This window comes from Scylla paramamosain, chromosome 47 (assembly GCF_035594125.1).
Source record: "Scylla paramamosain isolate STU-SP2022 chromosome 47, ASM3559412v1, whole genome shotgun sequence".
Classification (NCBI taxonomy): Eukaryota; Metazoa; Arthropoda; class Malacostraca; order Decapoda; family Portunidae; genus Scylla; species Scylla paramamosain.
In genome coordinates this window covers 6,832,309-6,850,993 of record NC_087197.1, presented here as the reverse complement: position 1 = coordinate 6,850,993, position 18,685 = coordinate 6,832,309, and the positions used below count along the sequence as shown (strand labels likewise).

General features: G+C 39.1%; 1 protein-coding gene across 3 annotated transcripts in view; it reads left to right on the top strand.

The window, feature by feature from the left end:
* The window catches only part of LOC135094849 (uncharacterized), a 66,071-nt gene that overhangs the window by 9,136 nt on the left and 38,250 nt on the right, over window positions 1-18,685 (top strand). For all 3 annotated transcript variants that reach the window (XM_063995296.1, XM_063995295.1, XM_063995297.1), the window contains 2 exons: window positions 13,954-14,244; window positions 15,187-15,235. In XM_063995296.1, the coding sequence (XP_063851366.1) occupies window positions 13,954-14,244; window positions 15,187-15,235 (340 nt within the window). The remainder of the gene's footprint in view (window positions 1-13,953; window positions 14,245-15,186; window positions 15,236-18,685) is intronic.

Below are 18,685 nucleotides of genomic sequence, written 5' to 3'. Positions count from 1 at the left end.
AATACAACAGCCATGCTTGCTTGTACAGGGAGCCATTTTTGAAACAGGGTAATGCTTGCTCCTCTCCTGCCAAGATCCCAGTCAGCTGCTGGTGATTGGCTCACTATCCGCTGCTATCTAAACTCACTACTCAGTTCCTCCAGCCTTCCCATTGAGGCTGTATACCCTCTTACATAGAATCCTTGGCTTGTGGGACTAACAGACTGATGTCACAATCTCACCCTCTGATGGAGCTCATCTCCTCCGAAGCAGACAGCTGTCAAGTTTGTGACTTCACAGACAGTGACAGATGTGATGGTGGCAGGCTGCTGTGAACTAGGCCTTAGTCAACATTGTTATATTAAATTTCATGGTTATTATATAGTTCCTTAATTTACATTTACAGGCACCCGTAAGATTATTTTAATTTTGCCCCTCAGTTCACTACCAAGTTAGCCGCCACTAAATGACTTCCACCAAGGTTTTAGAAGGAAGGTTAACTGAGTGATACACTCACAATTTAATACTGAAATTCCAGGGAAGAGATGAAACATCAGAAACATTTATTAATGGCTAATAGTTATACATATATGTAATTAGGTATGTATATAAGTGAAAACTTATGGCTAGCATTATATAAAGCTATGTAAGCTTTTCAGGCAAAAGTGATTTGTATATATCATGGAGAGAGTTAAACTGGCTGGTGGCAATGATAATAATAATAATAATAATAATAATAATAATAATAATAATAATAATAATAATAATAATGAAAATAATAATAGTAATAATAATAATAATAATAATAATAATGATAATAGTCTGCAGTAAGGTGGTCTTTTACATTTGCTACATTAAAAGTATATATAGAACACCTAATGCAAGTTATGAGACAGTGACACAGATTATCATCATGAGGGTTAGTTCAAGATTATTAATATTATTAACATGGAACAAAAATTTATATACAGTTTACATGAAGGGATAAAATAATATAATTCTATATTATAATTTGATGTAATGATAATTGTAATATTAATAATAGTAATAAAAATAATTGTAAAAACAACAATAATATAATAATAATAATTGTAACAATAATAATAGTAATAATAATAATAATAATAATAATAATAATAATAATAATAATAATAATAATAATAATAATTTAATGCTGGGACACCATATTAAGGGAGGAGGCTGTAGGCACCCGCCAAAACAATAATTACTCCCAGTGAGGTCTGAATCACTGGATCAGGGGGTGTTGTGAACTTATCATTAAGCCCAGCTGTTACCTCACTGAACATTTCCCTTTGTGTCTCACAGCACAAGGAGGCAGTCACAGCTTGCCTTCTAAAAACAACTCTCTTCCATCACACAAAATCACAAGCACCTAATTACACACACACCCTTCACTCAAAATTCAAAATTATCATGGCAATTCCTCAGAATCCCCATCTGGGGAGGGGACCATGAATGTTCCCAGTTTGGACTGCTCTTCTGATATTAACCATAAGTGTCTTGACACCCCACTCAACTTTTTCTTCATTAACTTCTGCAACATTCGCAGTCTTAGATCTCATTTTCATTCTGTAGAACACTACCTCATCTTTTCCTCACTGAAACACAGGTGTCTGAGGCAACTGACAGTAGCCTCTTTTCTGTTCCCTTCTACTTTCTCTATCCTGATTTTCAATTCAAAGCTGGATGTTGTGTTTATGTGCTCAACGACTTAATCTACTCTTGTGCCCACATTCGTGAATCTTCAGAGTTTTCCACCACTTGGCTACAACTACAGAGTCACTCAAACTAAATTTATTTGCACTGTATACATCTCATTTAACTCTTCTGACTATAAGAATTTCTTTGACTACTTAATTCCAAGGTGGAGCACACTCTGACTCTTAACCGTTTTGTGGAGATCTCCATTCTTTGAGACCAGTGTTCACCACTAGCTTTGGCTTTTTCTCTCCTTTCACTGACCATTCTGGTGAACTAGCCTTCAGCTTTGCTATCCTGCATGACCTAGAGCAATTGGTGCAACACCCTACTTGTATTCCTGACTATCTTGGAGATACGCCCAACATTCTTGACCTTTTCCTAACCTCTAATTCTTCTGCTTGTGCTGTCATCATCTCTTCTCTGTTGGGCACCTTCAATCACAATCTCATATCTTTATATTGTCCTATCGCTCCAATCCCTCCTCAGGACCCCCCCTAAGTGGAGGTGCCTCTGGCATTTTGCCTCTGCCAGTTGGGGGGATCTGAGGAGGAATTTAGCTGATTTTCCTTGGAATGACTACTGATTCCGTGTCAGAGACCTGTCTGTATGTGCTGAGCCCAAAACAGGGGTGATAGTGTCTGGCATGGAGGCATACATTCCTCATTCTTTTTCTCAACCTATACCTTCCAAACCTTGGTTTAACACAGCCTGTTTTTGTGCTATACATGATAAAGAGGTGGCCCACTGAAGGTACTTAAGCCTTCCATCACCAGAATCTCATGCACTTTATATTTCTACCCAGAACCATGCCAAGTCTGTTCTCCAACTAGCCAAAAACTCTTTTATTAATAGAATGTGTCAGAATCTTTCAAGATCTAACACCCCTTGTGACTTCTGGCATCTAGCCAAAAATATCTCCAATAACTTTGCTTCTTCTTTCCCTCCTTTATTTCAACCAGATGGCACCACTGCTATCATATCTATCTCCAAAGCTGACCTCTTCATTCAAACCTTTGCTAAAAACTCTACCTTGGACAATTCAGGTGTTGTTCCTCCCTCTCCATCCTCTGACTACATCATGCTAAATGTTAAAATTCTTTGCAATGATGTTTTCCATGCCCTCCCTGGCCTTAGCCCTTGGTAGGGCTAAGGCCTTTGTGTCTCACAACACAAGGGGGCAGCCACAGCCTGCCCTCTTAAAACAACTCTCTTCCTCCATACAAAACTACAAGCAGCTAATAACACACACACACCCTTCAATCAAAAATTTCAAAATCATCATGGCGACTCCTACACCAGCCTCAGAGTCCCCATCTGGGGAGGGGACCATAAATGTCCCAACGTCGGACTGCCTTTCTGTTGATGACCCAAAGTGTCTTGACACCCGCCTTAAGTTTTTCTTCATTAACTTCTGCAGCATTCGCAGTCTAAGATCTAATTTTCAGTCTGTAGAACACCACCTCTCCTCTTCTAAACCTCATCTTCTTTTCCTCACTGAAACTCAGGTGTCTGAGGCAACTGACAGTAGCCCCTTTTCTGTTCCCTCCTACTTTCTCTATCCTCATTTTCGATCCAAAGCTGGATGTTGCGTTTATGTGCACAAAGACTTAACCTGCTCTTGTGCCCACATTCTTGAATCTTCCGAGTTTTCCGTCATCTGCCTACGACTACAGAGTCACTCTCAAACTAAATTTATCTGTGCTGTATACCTCTCACCTAACTCCTCTGACTATAAGAAATTCTTTGACTACTTAACTTCCAAAGTGGAGCACATTCTGACCCTCTTCCCTTTTGCAGAGATCTCCATTCTTGGAGAAATCAATGTTCACCACCAGCTTTGGCTTTCCTCTCCCTTCACTGACCATCCTGGTGAACTAGCCTTCAACTTTGCTATCCTCCATGACCTAGAGCAATTGGTGCAACACCCTACTCATATTCCTGACCGTCTTGGAGATACACCCAACATTCTTGACCTTTTCCTGACCTCTAATCCTTCTGCTTATGCTGTCACCCTTTCTTCTCCGTTGGGCTCCTCTGATCACAATCTCATATCTGTATCTTGTCCTATCACTCCAATCCCTCCTCAGCATCCCCGTAAGTGAAGGTGCCTCTGGCATTTTGCTTCTGCTAGTTGGGGGGACCTGAGGAGGTATTTTGCAGATTTTCCTTGGAATGACTACTGCTTCCGTGTCAGGGACCCGTCTTTGTGTGCTGAGTGCATAACAGAGGTGATAGTGTCTGGCATGGAGGTGTACATTCCTCACTCTTTTTCCTGTCCTAAACCTTCCAAACCTTGGTTTAACACAGCTTGTTCTCGTGCTATATGTGATAGAGAGGTGGCCCACAAAAGGTACTTAAGCCTTCCATCACTAGAATCCCATGTGCTTTATATTTCTGCCCGGATCCATGCCAAGTCTGTTCTCCAACTAGCCAAAAACTCCTTCATTAACAGAAAGTGTCAAAATCTTTCAAGATCTAACTCCCCTCGTGACTTCTGGCATCTAGCCAAAAATATCTCCAATAACTTTGCTTCTTCTTCTTTCCCTCCTTTATTTCAACCAGATGGCACCACTGCTATCACATCTATTTCTAAAGCTGAACTCTTCACTCAAACCTTTGCTAAAAACTCTACCTTGGATGATTCTTTGCTTGTTCCTCCCTCTCCTCCACCTTCTGACTACTTCATACTACCTGTTAAAATTCTTCGCAATGATGTTTTCCATGCCCTTGCTGGCCTAAACCCTCGGAAGGCTTATCGACCTGATGGGGTCCCTCCTATTGTTCTCCGAAACTGTGCCTCCGTGCTTGCATCTTGCCTAGTCAAACTCTTTCAGCTCTGTGTGTCAACATCTACCTTTCCTTCTTGCTGGAAGTTTGCCTACATTCAACCTGTTCCTAAAAAGGGTGACCGTTCTAATCCCTCAAACTACCGTCCTATTGCTTTAATTTCCTGCCTATCTAAAGTTTTTTTAATCTATCCTCAACAGGAAGATTCTTAAACATCTATCACTTCACAACCTTCTATCTGATCGCCAGTATGGGTTCTGTCAAGGCCACTCTACTGGTGATCTGGTTTTTCTTAATGACTCTTGGTCATCCTCTTTTAGAGATTTTGGTGAAACTTTTCCTGTTGCCTTGGACATATCAAAAGCTTTTGATAGAGTGATAGAGTCTGTCACAAAGCTTTGATTTTCAAACTATCCTCCTACGGCTTCTATCCTTCTCTCTGTGACTTCATCTCAAGTTTCCTTTCTGACCGTTCAATTGCTGCTGTGTTAGACGGTCGCTGTTCTTCTCCTAAATCTGTTAACAGTGGTGTTCCTCAGGGTTCTGTCCTGTCATCCACTCTCTTCTTTTTATTCATTAATGATCTAAACCAAACTTCTTGTCCTATCTACTCCTATGCTGATGATACCACCCTGCACTTTTCCACGTATTTTCATAGACGTCCAACCCTTTAGGAAGTAAACATTTCACGCAGGGAACCCACAGGACGCCTGACTTCTGATCTTTCTAAAATTTCTGATTGGGGCAGAGCAAACTTGGTATTGTTCAATGCCTCAAAAACTCAATTTCATCTATCAACTCAACACAACCTGCCAAACAACTATCCCCTCTTCTTCAGTGACACTCAGCTGTCCCCCTCTTCTACAATGAACATCCTCAGTCTGTCCTTTACTTATAATCTACACTGGAAACTTCACATCTCCTAACTTCTATGAAGTTAGGCGTTCTGAGATGTCTCTGCCAGTTTTTCTCACTCCCCCAGCTGCTAATTTTGTACAAGGGTCTTATCCATCCATGTATGGAATATGTTTCACATGTCTGGGGGTTTCCACTCATACCACTCTCCTAGACAGAGTGGAATCAAAAGCTTTTCGTCTCATCAACTCCTCTCCTCTAATTGACTGTCTTCAGCCTCTCGTTGCTACAGTGTTGCATCTTTGGCTATCTTCTACAGCTAATTTCATGCTAACTGCTCTTCTGATCTTGCTACCTGCATGTCTCCCCTCCTCCTGCACCCTCACTGCACAAGACTTTCTTTTTTTTCTCACCCCTATTCTGTCTATCTCTCTTATGCAAGAGTTAACCAGTATTCTCAATCATTCATCTCTTTCCCTGGTAAGCTCTGCAACTCCCTGCCAGCTTCTGTATTTCCACCTTCCTATGACTTTAATTCCTCCAAGAGGAAGGTTTCAAGACACTTATCCTTCAAGTTTTGACTACCACTTTGGACCCTTTTCTGGGACTGGCATCTCAGTGAGCTTTTTTTTTTTTTTTTTCTCTCACTCTCCTTGGCCAGTGTCCCTCCTACATAAAAAAAAAAAGGCAGAAAGTCGATTAGCAAGTAGACAGGATGTGATTATTTTTAATGTCTTTTAAATTTGTTGAGGGTGGGTGTATCCTGAATTTGGAGAGGGGTTGAATTCCATATGATTGGCCTTAAGTAGTTATGTTGAAACTTTGAAGGATGGTGAAGGGGAAGACTTAAATTATCGTGATGATAGGTACCGTAATCATGAGGTGGTAATGCATTTAATTTTTATTTATGTACACGAGTGTAGCTACTACAAGTTTAGTTATACAGTTTAGTTTTTAAAAATTTAATCTGTTTGAAGAGTGGATTTGTATGCTCTAGATCAGTGGTTCTCAATCCCTAGGTTGTAACCCAAAGTTGTGTTGCCAAGCCTTTTCAACAGGTCGCCAAGTATATGTGCACAATTTGTTTCCCAATATACCTATTGAAAATGGTATCAAAGTATTAATCCTGTGTATAGAATACCCAAGTCATTAACATCTAAGACTAAGCAAATCATAGATTATCAAATCATAGATTATGAAGGTATATAAGTTGCCATGGTCAATCTGGACAGGATTTTGGGTTAGTCATAAAAGATAAAGAACCACTGCTCTAGGTGATTACTGTTTAATTAAACTCTTACAATCTTTTTGAGTTATAATGAAGGAATTACATGATTGGAGTATGTTGTGCATCATATAGGGTTGCAGTAGGTTAGTAGTGTTGATCAGGGTATTTCGGACTGGCAAGCGGACCAGGGCAATTCAGACTGCCTAGATGTGTGTGTGTGTGTGTGTGTGTGTGTGTGTGTGTGTGTGTGTGTGTGTGTGTGTGTAAATAAATGTCAATATCTAAATAAAACTTTTTCATTTTGAATATCCCATATAATAAAGTAACTATTTTCACATTTCTACTGTTGTTTTAAATGCAGAAATTGATATGGAACAGAATTGAAGAGTAAGTTCTCAAAATGTGTAAAATATTGATAAAATAAAGTTACGGCAAACTTTGTTTACAAAATCAGCTGATTAGGCAAACTTTTGCATGAGGCAAACACGTGGTAGACTATCTCTTGGTAAATCAACTTACATAGAGTACTTCTCCTCTACTTTAACATGGGTACATCAGAAATACTCAATTTTGTCTTGTTCTCTCAAATAATACTCAATTTTGGTCCGGTTTACCCTGATAATGAAAAATCATGGTGGGGTGTGATTTTCTCTCTCTCTCTTTCTCTCCCACCTCCCACCCCCCCCCCTTCCATGTCCTCCTCTGCCTTACTGCCTTCTTTCCCCCTTCCCTCCCTTTCCATTCTCTGCTTTCCTCCAACTTCCCTCCCTCCTTCCATCCATCCAACCCACCCACCCACCCACCCACCCTGTGTGTGTGTGTGTGTAAGAGAGAGAGAGAGAGAGAGAGAGAGAGAGAGAGAGAGAGAGAGAGAGAGAGACAATCCCAAGGATTGCTAAATAGAATGAGATTGATTGAGAAAGAAAATGGATGGAAGGAGCATAAATGCAAAGGGAATGGAGGGAGGAAAGAGGAGGAGGAAGAGAGTGGGTGACAGGACAGAACCCTGAGGACCACCACTCTTAATAGATTTAGGAGAAAAGTGACTGTCTACCACAGCAGCAATAAAACAGTCAGAAAGGAAACTTGAGGTTACAGAGAGAAGGATAAGAGCCATAGGAGGGTAGTTTGGAAATCAAAGTTTTGTGTCAGACTCTATCAAAAGCTTTTGATATTGTATAAGGCAACAGCAAAAGCTTCACCAAAATCTGTAAAAGAGGATGATGAAAGACTCTGTAGGGAAAGTCAGATCACCAGTAGAGTGGCCTCAATGTAACCCATACTGGCAATCAGATAGAAGATTGTGAAGTAATAGATGCTTAAGAATCTTACTGTTGAGGATAGATTAAAAAACTGTAGAGAACCAGGAAATTAAAGCAATAGGACATTAGTTTAAAGGATCAAAATGGTCACCTTTTTTAAGGAAAAGCTGAATGTAGGTAAACTTCCAGCAAGAAGGAAAATTGATAAACAGAGTTGGAAGAGGCAAGGTGCAAGCCCTGAGGCACAGTTTTGAAGAACAATAGGAGGGACCCCATCTGGTCCATAAGCCTTCCAAGGGTTAAGGCCAGCGAGGGCATGGAAAACATCACTGCAAAGGATCTCAATGGGTACTATAAAGTTGTTGGACAGTGAAGAGAGGTAGGAACAAGCACTGAATTATTTAAGGTGGAGTTTTTAGCCAAGTTCTGAGCAAAGAATTCAGCTTTAGAAATAGATGAGATGGCAGTGGTGCCATAAGGTTGAAATAAGAGTGAAAAAGGAAGAAACAAAGTTATTGGAGATGCTTTTGGCTGTGTGCCAGAAATCATGAGGGGAGTTAATCTTAAAGGATTTTGATACTTTTTATTAATGAAAGAGGTTTTGGTTAGTTGGAAAACAGGTTTGGCATGATTCCAGGCAGAAATGTAAAGTGCACGAGATTCTGGTGATGGAAGGCTCAAATAACTGTTGTGGGCCACCTTTCTTTCATGTATAGCATGAGAACAAGTTGCGTTAAACAAAGGTTTGGAAGGTTAAGGTTGAGAAAGACTGAGGAATGTACACCTCCATGCCAGACACTATCACCTCTGTTATGTACTCAGCACACAGAGACAGGTCTCTGTGTCTCTGAAGCGGTAGTCATTTTAAGGAAAATCAGAATAATACATTCTCAGGTCCTCTAAACTTTCAGAGGTAAAATGCCAGAGGCACCTCTGTCTTGGGGGATCCTGAGGAGGGATTGGAGCAATACCTTAGTAAGATCAATAAAGATTGATTAAACAGAGTTTGTTATCAATGGCAGAAAATATGTCATTAGGAAACTTATCCAGTGCTATAAAGGTGCATCTGATACCATGCTGAGAAGGTTTAAGAATATTTATATATATACAAGGTAACAAATTGAATGTGACTTCATTAAAGTTTTAAATATTGTAGATAATATGTACTGCGAGTTGAAATATTTGTGAAAAGTTTTCTGGGTCACCATTGGTGCCAGATTTGTAAATAGGAATAATTTTTGCTGTCTTAAACATGGCAGGAAAAGTTCCATTTGCAACAGATGGATTAAATGATATGGCTGAAGTGACTGAGAATAAGTCAGAGTCTCTCTTGATATCATTTATATCTAAAGTTTTGTTATTTGGTGACTATTCAGCTCACAAGTAGTCACAATAGGAAGTACCATGGAGTTTGGATAATTCTCTTCTCTCTCTCTCTCTCTCTCTCTCTCTCTCTCTCTCTCTCTCTCTCTCTCTCTCTCTCTCTCTCTCTCTCTCTCTCTCTCTCTCTCTCTCTCTCTCTCTCTCTCTCTCTCTCTCTCTCTCTCTCTCTCTCTCTCTCTTTTATGGGAGGCTGTCAAGTGCAGGTGCAATCCTGGATAAATAATTACTGCAAATGTGTGATATGTCTGAAGGATCATTAAATATACTAGTGTTGTCAAACTGGAAGGCCCTTAATAGTGTTTCAATTGCATGTTGTCTTTTATTTCATTAAATAAAATTTTCTTTGTATTATTTCTGAAGTTCATAAAGATTTGACATTAAAAGTTGCTTTTTGCAGATTGATTAATTTGAGTAAATTGATTTCTGTATTGTTTGAGAATGTCATGTGATAATGTTCCTAATTTGTATATTTAAAATAGTTTTCATTTATGTTTGATAGAGTTAAATATTCCACTAGTGGGTGGATGTAGTCCACCTTGACTTTGCCAAGGCATATGACAAGGTAGACCACCAGATCTTACTGCAAAAACTGTCTCAACTGGAAATGAAGGGCAAAGTAAGAGGGTAGATCCAATCCTTTCTAATAGAAAGGTATCAAGTAACATGTGCAAGGGGCACTATAGCAGGCAGAGTCCCACAAGGTAGTGTTATGGGATCCTTACTCTTTATTAATATGATTAATGACCAACACAAACATAAAAAGCTCACTCCTGTCTTTAGTGGATGACACCCAAATTTTCAGCCTCATACATCACATGTATAAGTTAGAAGAAGACTTTGAGAAAATCTAATGGACAGAAGTGAGTAATGTGAAATTAAATTAAGAAAAATTTGAGGTCAATATGTTCTGCAATAACAACACTTTCAACACCTCTTGTGAAGGACCAAGTGGCACAAACAGAAAACAAAACATGAGTCAGAGACTTAGGAGTACAATCATCACATTATTATTTTCAATTTAATTTAATTTTTTTTATGTAGGTGGGACACCGGCCAAGAGCAACTAAAAAAAAAAGGGGGGGGGGCCCCACTGAAATGCTGATCCCTGAATAGGATCTGAAGCAGTAGTCAAAAATTGAAGGATAAGTGTCTTGAAACATCCCTCTTTAAGGAGTTCAAGTCATAGGAAGATGGAAATACAGAAGCAGTTAGGGAGTTCCAGAGTTTACCAGAGAAAAAGGATGAATGATTGAGAATACTGGTTAACTCTTGCATTAGAAAGAGGTGGACAGAATAGGGATAAGAGAAAGAAGAAAGTCTTGTGCAGTGAAGCTGCAGGAGGAGGGGAGGCATGTGGTTAGCAAGATCAGAAGAGCAGTTAGCATGAAAATAGCAGCAGAGGATAGCAAAAGATGCAACATTGTGGCAATGAGAAAGAGGCTGAAGACAGTTAGAGGAGAGGAGTTGATGAGACAAAAATCTTTTGATTCCACCCTGTATAGAAGAGCAGTATGAGTGGAACTCCTCAGACATGTGAAGCATATTCTGTACATGGATGGATAAGGTCCTTTTACAGAGTTAGCAGCTGGAAGGGTGAGAAAAACTGGGAGAGACATCTCAAAATGACCAACTTCATAGGAGCTGTTTGAGCTAGAGATGAAATGTGAAGTTTCAAGTTTAGAGTACAAGTAAAGGACAGACTGAGAGTATTCAGTGTAGAAGATGGGGACAGTTGAGTGTTATTGAAGAAGAGGGAATAGTTGAAGGGGGGAATAGTTGAAGAAGGGGATAGTTGTCTGGAAGGTTGTGTTGAGTTGGTAGATGGAAGAATTGAGTTTATGAGGCATTGAATAATACTAAATTTGCTCTGCCCCAATCAGAAATTTTAGAGAGATTAGAAGTCAGGCATTCTGTGGCTTCCCTGTGAGAACTTTTTACTTCCTGAAGGGTTAGACGTCTACGAAAATGTGGAAAAGTACAGGGTGGTATCATCAGCGTAGGAGTGGATAGGACAAGAAGTTTGGTTTAGATCATTGATGAATAATAGGAAGAGAGTGGGTGACAGGACAGAACCCTGAGGAACACCACCGTTAATAGATTTAGAAGAACAGTGACTGTCTACCACAGCAGCAGTAGAACAGTGAGAAAGGAAACTTGAGATGAAGTTAGAGATGAAGTTACAAAGAGAAAAGATAGAAGCCATAGGAAAGTAGTTTGAAAATCAAAGCTTTGTGCCAGACTCTATCAAAAGCTTTTGATATGTCTAAGGCAAGAGCAAGAGTTTCACCAAAATCCCTAAAAGAGGATGACCAAGACTCAGGGTTCTGTCCTGTCATCCACTCTCTTCTTATTATTCATCATTGACTTTCCAATCCAAACTTCTTGTCCTATCCACTCATACGCTGATGATACCACTCTGCACTTTTCCACGTCTTTTTCATTGACATCCAACTCTTCATGAAGTAAACATTTCACATATGGAAGCCACAGAATGCCTGACTTCTGATCTTTCTAAAATTTCTGGTTGGGGCAGAGCAAACTTCGTATTGTTCAGTGCTTCAAAAACTCAATTCCTCCATCTATCAACTCGACACAACCTTCCAGACAACTATCCCCTTTTCTTCAATGACACTCAACTGTCTCCTTCTTCTACACTGAACATTCTTGGTTTGTGCTTTACTTATAATCTGAACTGGAAACTTCACATCTCATCTCTAGCTAAAACAGCTTCTATGAAGTTAGGCATTTTGAGACGTCTCCGCAAGTTTTTCTCACCCCCCCTGCTGCTAACTCTGTACAAGGCCTTGTCCGTCCATGTATGGAACCCCCCCGGTTCCACTTATACTGCTCTCCTAGACAGGGAGGAATCAAAAGCTTTTTGTCTCATCAACTCCTCTCCTCTAACTGACTGCCTTCAGCCTCTCTCTCATCACTGCAATGTTTCATCTCTAGCTGTCTCCTACTGCTATTTTCATGCTAACTGCTCTTCTGATCTTGCTAACTGCATGCCTCTTCTTCTCCTGTGGCCTTGCTGCACAAGACTTTCTTCTTCCTCTCACCCCTATCCTGTCCACCTCTCTAATGCAAGAGTTAACCTCTCAATCATTCTCAATCATTCATCCCTATCTCTGGGAAACTCTTGAACTCCCTGCCTGCTTCTGTATTTCTTCCTTCCTATGACTTGAATTCCTTCAAGAGGGAGGTTTCAAGACACTTATCCTTTAATTTCTGACTACTGCTTTGGACCCTTTTCTGGGACTGGCATCTCAGTGTGCCTTTTTTTTTTTTTTTTTTATATAATTTTATTGTTGCCCTTGGCCAGTGTCCCTCCTACATAAAAAAAAAAAGATCACCAGTTGAGTGGCTTTGACGGAACCCATACTGGTGATCAGATAGAAGGTTGTGAAGTGATAGATGTTTAAGAATCTTCCTGTTGAGGATAGATTCAAAAACTTTAGATAAGCAGGAAATTAAAGCAATAGGATGATAGTTTGAGGGATTAGAATGGTCATCCGTTTTAGGAACAGGATGAATGTAGGCAAACTTCCAGGAAGAAGGAAAGATAGATGTTGACTGAGAGAGTTGAGAGTTTGACTAGGCAAGGTGCAACCATGGAGGTGCAATTTTGGAGAACAATAGGAAGGACTCATTTATTTCCATAAGCCATCCGAGGGTTTAGGCTAGTAAGGGCATGGAAAACATCATTGTGAGGAATTTTAATAGGTAGCTTGAAGTAGTCAGAAGTTGGAGGAGAGGGAGGAACAAGCCCTGAATAGTCTGAGGTAGAGTTTTTAGCAAAGGTTTGAGCAAAGAGTTCAGCTTAAGAGGTAGATGTGTTAGCAGTGGTGCCACCTCATTGAAATAAAGGAAGGAAAGAAGAAGAGCAAAGTTATTGGAGATGTTTTTGGCTAGGTGCCAGAAGTCTTGAGGGGAGTTAGATCTTGAAAGATTTTGACACTTTTTATTAATAAATGAGTTTTTGGCTACTTGGAGAACAGACTTGATATGGTTCTGGGCAGAAATATAAAGTGCATGAGATTCTGGTGATGGAAGACTCAAGTACCTTTTGTGGGCCACCTCACTATCATGTATGGCATGAGAACAGGCTGTGTTAAACCAAGGTTTGGAAGGTTTAGATCGAGAAAAAGTGAGGAATGTATGTATCCATGCCATATACTCACCTCGGTTATGTGTTTGGCAGACACAGATGGGTCTCTGTCATGGAAACAGTAGTCTTTCTAAGGAAAATCAGCAAAATACCTCCTCAGGTCCCCCATACTAGCAGAGGCAAAATGCCAGAAGCACCTCTGCTTGGGGGATCTTGAGGAGGGACTGAAGTGATAGGACAGGATACAGATATGAGATTGTGATTGGAGGAGCCCAACAGAGAAGATAGGATAACAGCATAAGCAAAAGATGAGAGGTTAGGCACACAGAAAATAGTAGCAAAGTTCAGACAATTAATGGGGTATATACTGGAGCTTTTAGCAGAAGAGACCTCACAGCCATGATCACCACTGCTAATTCAGACCAGTGCTTATCATGCTTTTTGCCAAATTTGGTCCACTTTTAACTTTGTCCATTGTCATCTTGGTCTGCTGTCAGCTGAGCTTTTACAGCTTGTAACAAATTGCCTTTTATGTTCCTGTCCAGGAATAGCCACTTACATTTTGACAATGTGAGAGGCAGTGTGGTTTGCTGTGTCTTACTCAGAATAACATTCTAAACCTCTTACAGGTGAGAGAAAACTGTGGATCAGACCTTTTTATGTCTGATGATGATGATGTGGCTGACCATGATTATGTCCAGCCTTCAAACATCAGCAGCAACAATGATGAACCCCCGCTGCCGAGTAAGAAACGGCGCAAGAGGCACAGAGCCACGTCTCTATGGCAGCCTCGTGTTCCCCGCCTCCCAGACCCTGAATCGAGTGATAAGGCTGCAAGAAATCTTCCTTGTGGCTCCAGAGTGTCTGCCATGACCAGGATGCCTCAGGAAGTGACTACTTCTTCAGTGGTCCCAGTCTTGGTAAGTAATTTTATGACCATTTTCCACCACTACTAATCATTCTGAAGCCTTCTATGAAAACAGATTATGAACCTAATCTCTAAGCCATGATTCTTGTTACCCTTTGTGACAAGATTACCTGGGAAGCATACTTATTAGATTCTTTCACTATTTCATGTACTATTTCATCTGTAATGATTGATATTTAAACATCAGTGGAAAAGATTACATTGTTTTGAAGAACTTGGTCATATACAAAGCTTCTCCTTTTCTGTGAATGGACAACCTGTTTGTGAGGATGTGACATTCATTCATTTGCCACACATGCAGGTGCATCATCTGTGTAGTCTTTTGTTTCAGTAGAATTATTTGTTGCATCATCAGGAAGGCCATTAGAAATCAGAGTATTCATCCTCTGATGAAGAAGCCCAGTGCAGTTGATGCTGAAGTCTCATAGAAAGCCTTTTCAAACATTATTTGCCTTGAAATTTGGTATTAAAGGAGAATGAAATAAAAAAAATATATTAACAAATTACTTGAATTCAATAGTTTTATGTAATACTGTTGGTCCACCATTTACTTTGCTCAAAATGAAATGGCACCCAAATGTGGCTATGCTTCCAATAGTGGGTTTGCATTACAGTAGAAGTATGTATTCTGTTTGCAGTGCAACATGATCCACAGGCATCTGTACAGTTCTGTGTTTGTAATGAACTCAGCGGAAGACATAAACAATTGTACTTCTCACATGGGTGATTTGTGCCAAATTGGGGTACCAAATGTTTTTCCTTCTTCAGTGGTGGGAAGTCAGCTTCATTGCTGGTCACACTGAACATGTTTAGTAACTAAAGAGGTGTCCATTCTTGCTACTTCTTTGTTTTGTATTACTGTTACTCTCAGTTGAGGTATCTTGCATCAAAATTAAATGTTAGAAAACATTAATGCAAGGAATACTTGTTGCAGAGTGACTCAACACACCATGGACAAGTGAAGAAGCAGTACAACTTAAAGGGTAAGCAAGTAATACACAAGATCAAATTGATGAAATTATTCTTTGTTTTCTTTCTGAATAGCAACTTAATTGGATTCTTCTTTCATTGTCTATCATCACACTATACCTTTTAAGATTTGTTATATTCATTCCATGTAGTAACAGAGAAAATGTATGATGAAGAGAAAGACAAAAGATGACATTATTGACCCAAAGCATGATGAGGTGTTCAGTAGTGGCTTGAGAGTGTGTGAAGGGGTGCTTAAAAGTTCCTGGCTTGGAGGCCTTGCAAAAGGGTGAGGCTATTAAATTTGTAGGATAGGTAGGACAACTCTTTACTAGAAAAATGTACAAAAATTTTGTTATTGTGCAACCTGTGATGGCAACTCTGACACTAGAGTTTGGGAAAACTGAGCTGTGAACGGTAGTGAAGTTCTTCCCTTGAAGTGTCTTCGATTGTGGGAAGAGGTGGTAGTTGGAGGGGGCCAAATCTGAAGAATAAGATGGAAGCTCCATCAATTTGGAGCTGAAGTCACAAATTTTTTGTCCAGTGTTTTGAGCTTTATGCGCAGGTGTGTTGTCCTGCAAAAAATAGGACACCACTGCTTAGCTTCCTACAGTGTTTCTGCTTCAAAGCCTTATGGTATTTGACAAGCTATGTGATGAGGAGTACTATGTCTTTGTCCCAAAACACTGAAGGCAGGCTCTTTTCTACAGACTTCTGGGTCAGAAATTACTTGGGATGTGGTGAACTACAGTGATGCCACTCCATTGATTGTGGTTTTGTCTGGGGATCACAGGTTTCAGGTTTCATCTATGGTGATTAAACAGGCCATGAGATCTGCTTTTTCATCTGCAAACAAATCTAAGTTGCCGTTGGTGTTGTCACTGAAATGCACTTCCATTCAGCATTCAGTTTTGGGCATTCACTTTGTGGAAAGTTTTCTCATGTCCAGAAAGTCAAGGATGATAAGTTCAACTCATTTATGGAAAATCATCAGAGTATCTGCTTTGAGTTCAGCTGATATCTGTCGGTCCTCAAGAATCCTAATATCCTAATAATATTGTTACAACCACAGTTCCTAGCCCCTTCACAAAGCTGCTGCACCTGGACTTAGCTTCCCTGGACCACCTCCTATGTGGACTCAGTGCAGGGTTCAAATACCAATGTACAAGAGTCCCTTGTGACTCCTGTATCCTTTTTACAACAGTCGTAACATCAGGTCACACTAAATGAGATCGCCAGTCTATTTTAGCTACCTACAGACAAGGGAAATACTCTAACAACACTTTACACCAAAAGGATTGAGAACCACGTCTAGGAAAAACAGTTATAACATATAACACATATATGGTTGAGGTATAACACCTCGCTGGACATCTGCCCTCCATAACAAATCCACCCACTGTCCAGCGGTGTGCTATAGCCTTAAGCCAAGTAGTGTCGTCTACCACCTCCTGGACGGCAGGCCTTGTCAGGACCTGAGGAGGGAATAAAGTTCATTACACAGCTAATTACTTAAGCCCTCTGCAAGTCAAGCACCCTCCAAAAGCCTGATGCATAGCAGTTAACACTAAAGAAGCTCACGAACAAGAGGCACGACCACAAATGAGTGCCCACAAACACAGAGGAGGGTCAGTCAATACTCACTGTACAAGAACTCAGCCTGCACACACACATAGCTAAGGAGTCATTTCCCCCGGTACGGAGTGTTCCACATAACTACCTTCTATGGCACACTACTATGGAGATCCCGTTCTGTATAAGTAGGCCGGGGCGTACAGCTGGTAATGACTTATTTATCTGCTTAAGGCAATTGACCTGACTACCTCTTATCCCTCCCTAGTCTCCATCAAATGTTACTGCTTGTTTCAATATGTCTGCTCCATCTAAGCACTGGGTAGTGAATGATGTGGGAAAGTACACCCAGCACTCTCCATCTACTGCTACAGGGAGGGGGTACAAGAATTGGTGGTTGATTCATACCCACACCCTCCCACACGCTGCTCCTTGCTCTGTCTTTACACAAATAAAACGCTTTACTTCTTGAAATTTTTACTGATTAAACTAGGGGGCTAGATGAATACTAATTACTTTATTGTCAAGAGCAACTCTTCTACAAAATACTGGATGAGATTCAGTCAGATTAAATGGACAATGGGAAGTAAGGAAATTTACATGGGGAACATGAGTGACTGCTTGAATGAATATCATTCTAGAAGCTTCAGGCTTGGTAGCTCCATGTCTGGGACACTTCCAAGTCTTGTCCCCAACCTGTCTCTTCTCATCTCTATCTCTCTCTCTTTCTTTTCTTATTCATTCTTACTACTTCCTTCATTTTATATGGTGTTATTTTGCAGCACACAACAAAATATTGATAAATATGCTATATATATATATATATATATATATATATATATATATATATATATATATATATATATATATATATATATATATATATATATATATATATATATATATATATATATATATATATATATATATATATATATATATATATATATATATATATATATATATATATATATATATATATATATATATATATATATATATATATATATATATATATATATATATATATATATATATATATATATATATATATATATATATATATATATATATATATATATATATATATATATATATATATATATATATATATATATATATATATATATATATATATATATATATATATATATATATATATATATATATATATATATATATATATATATATATATATATATATATATATATATATATATATATATATATATATATATATATATATATATATATATATATATATATATATATATATATATATATATATATATATATATATATATATATATATATATATATATATATATATATATATATATATATATATATATATATATATATATATATATATATATATATATATATATATATATATATATATATATATATAATGTATATATATATATACGAGGTGTGTCATTAAAGTTCCAGGACTGGTGTCCTAAAAGATGAATTTCAAACCCAAGCCACAAACCACCATATTTCCCCTTCAAAGTAATCCTTCTGGAGTATACAACTGCGCTCCCAACCCTCTACAGTCACTAATCTTTTTCTTACGTGCTTTTAAAATCATGTCCTCTGTTGCAGGTCGTTTAACAATGAGCGCTGAACAGCGAACAAACTTGAAGTTTTTGGTGCAGTTGGGGAAAACGCCGTCAGAAGCACTGGGTATGCTGCAAAAAGTGTACGGGGATGAGACAATGTCACGCTCACGTGTTTTTGAGTGGTGCAAGAGGTTCAAAGAGGGCCGGGAGGACGTGGAAGATGACCCCAGGAGTGGAAGACCCTCAACGAGCAGGAATGAGGCCAATGTTGAGCGTGTCAAGCAGATGGTGCGTGACGATCGTCGGTTGACTGTTCGAAAGATCGCA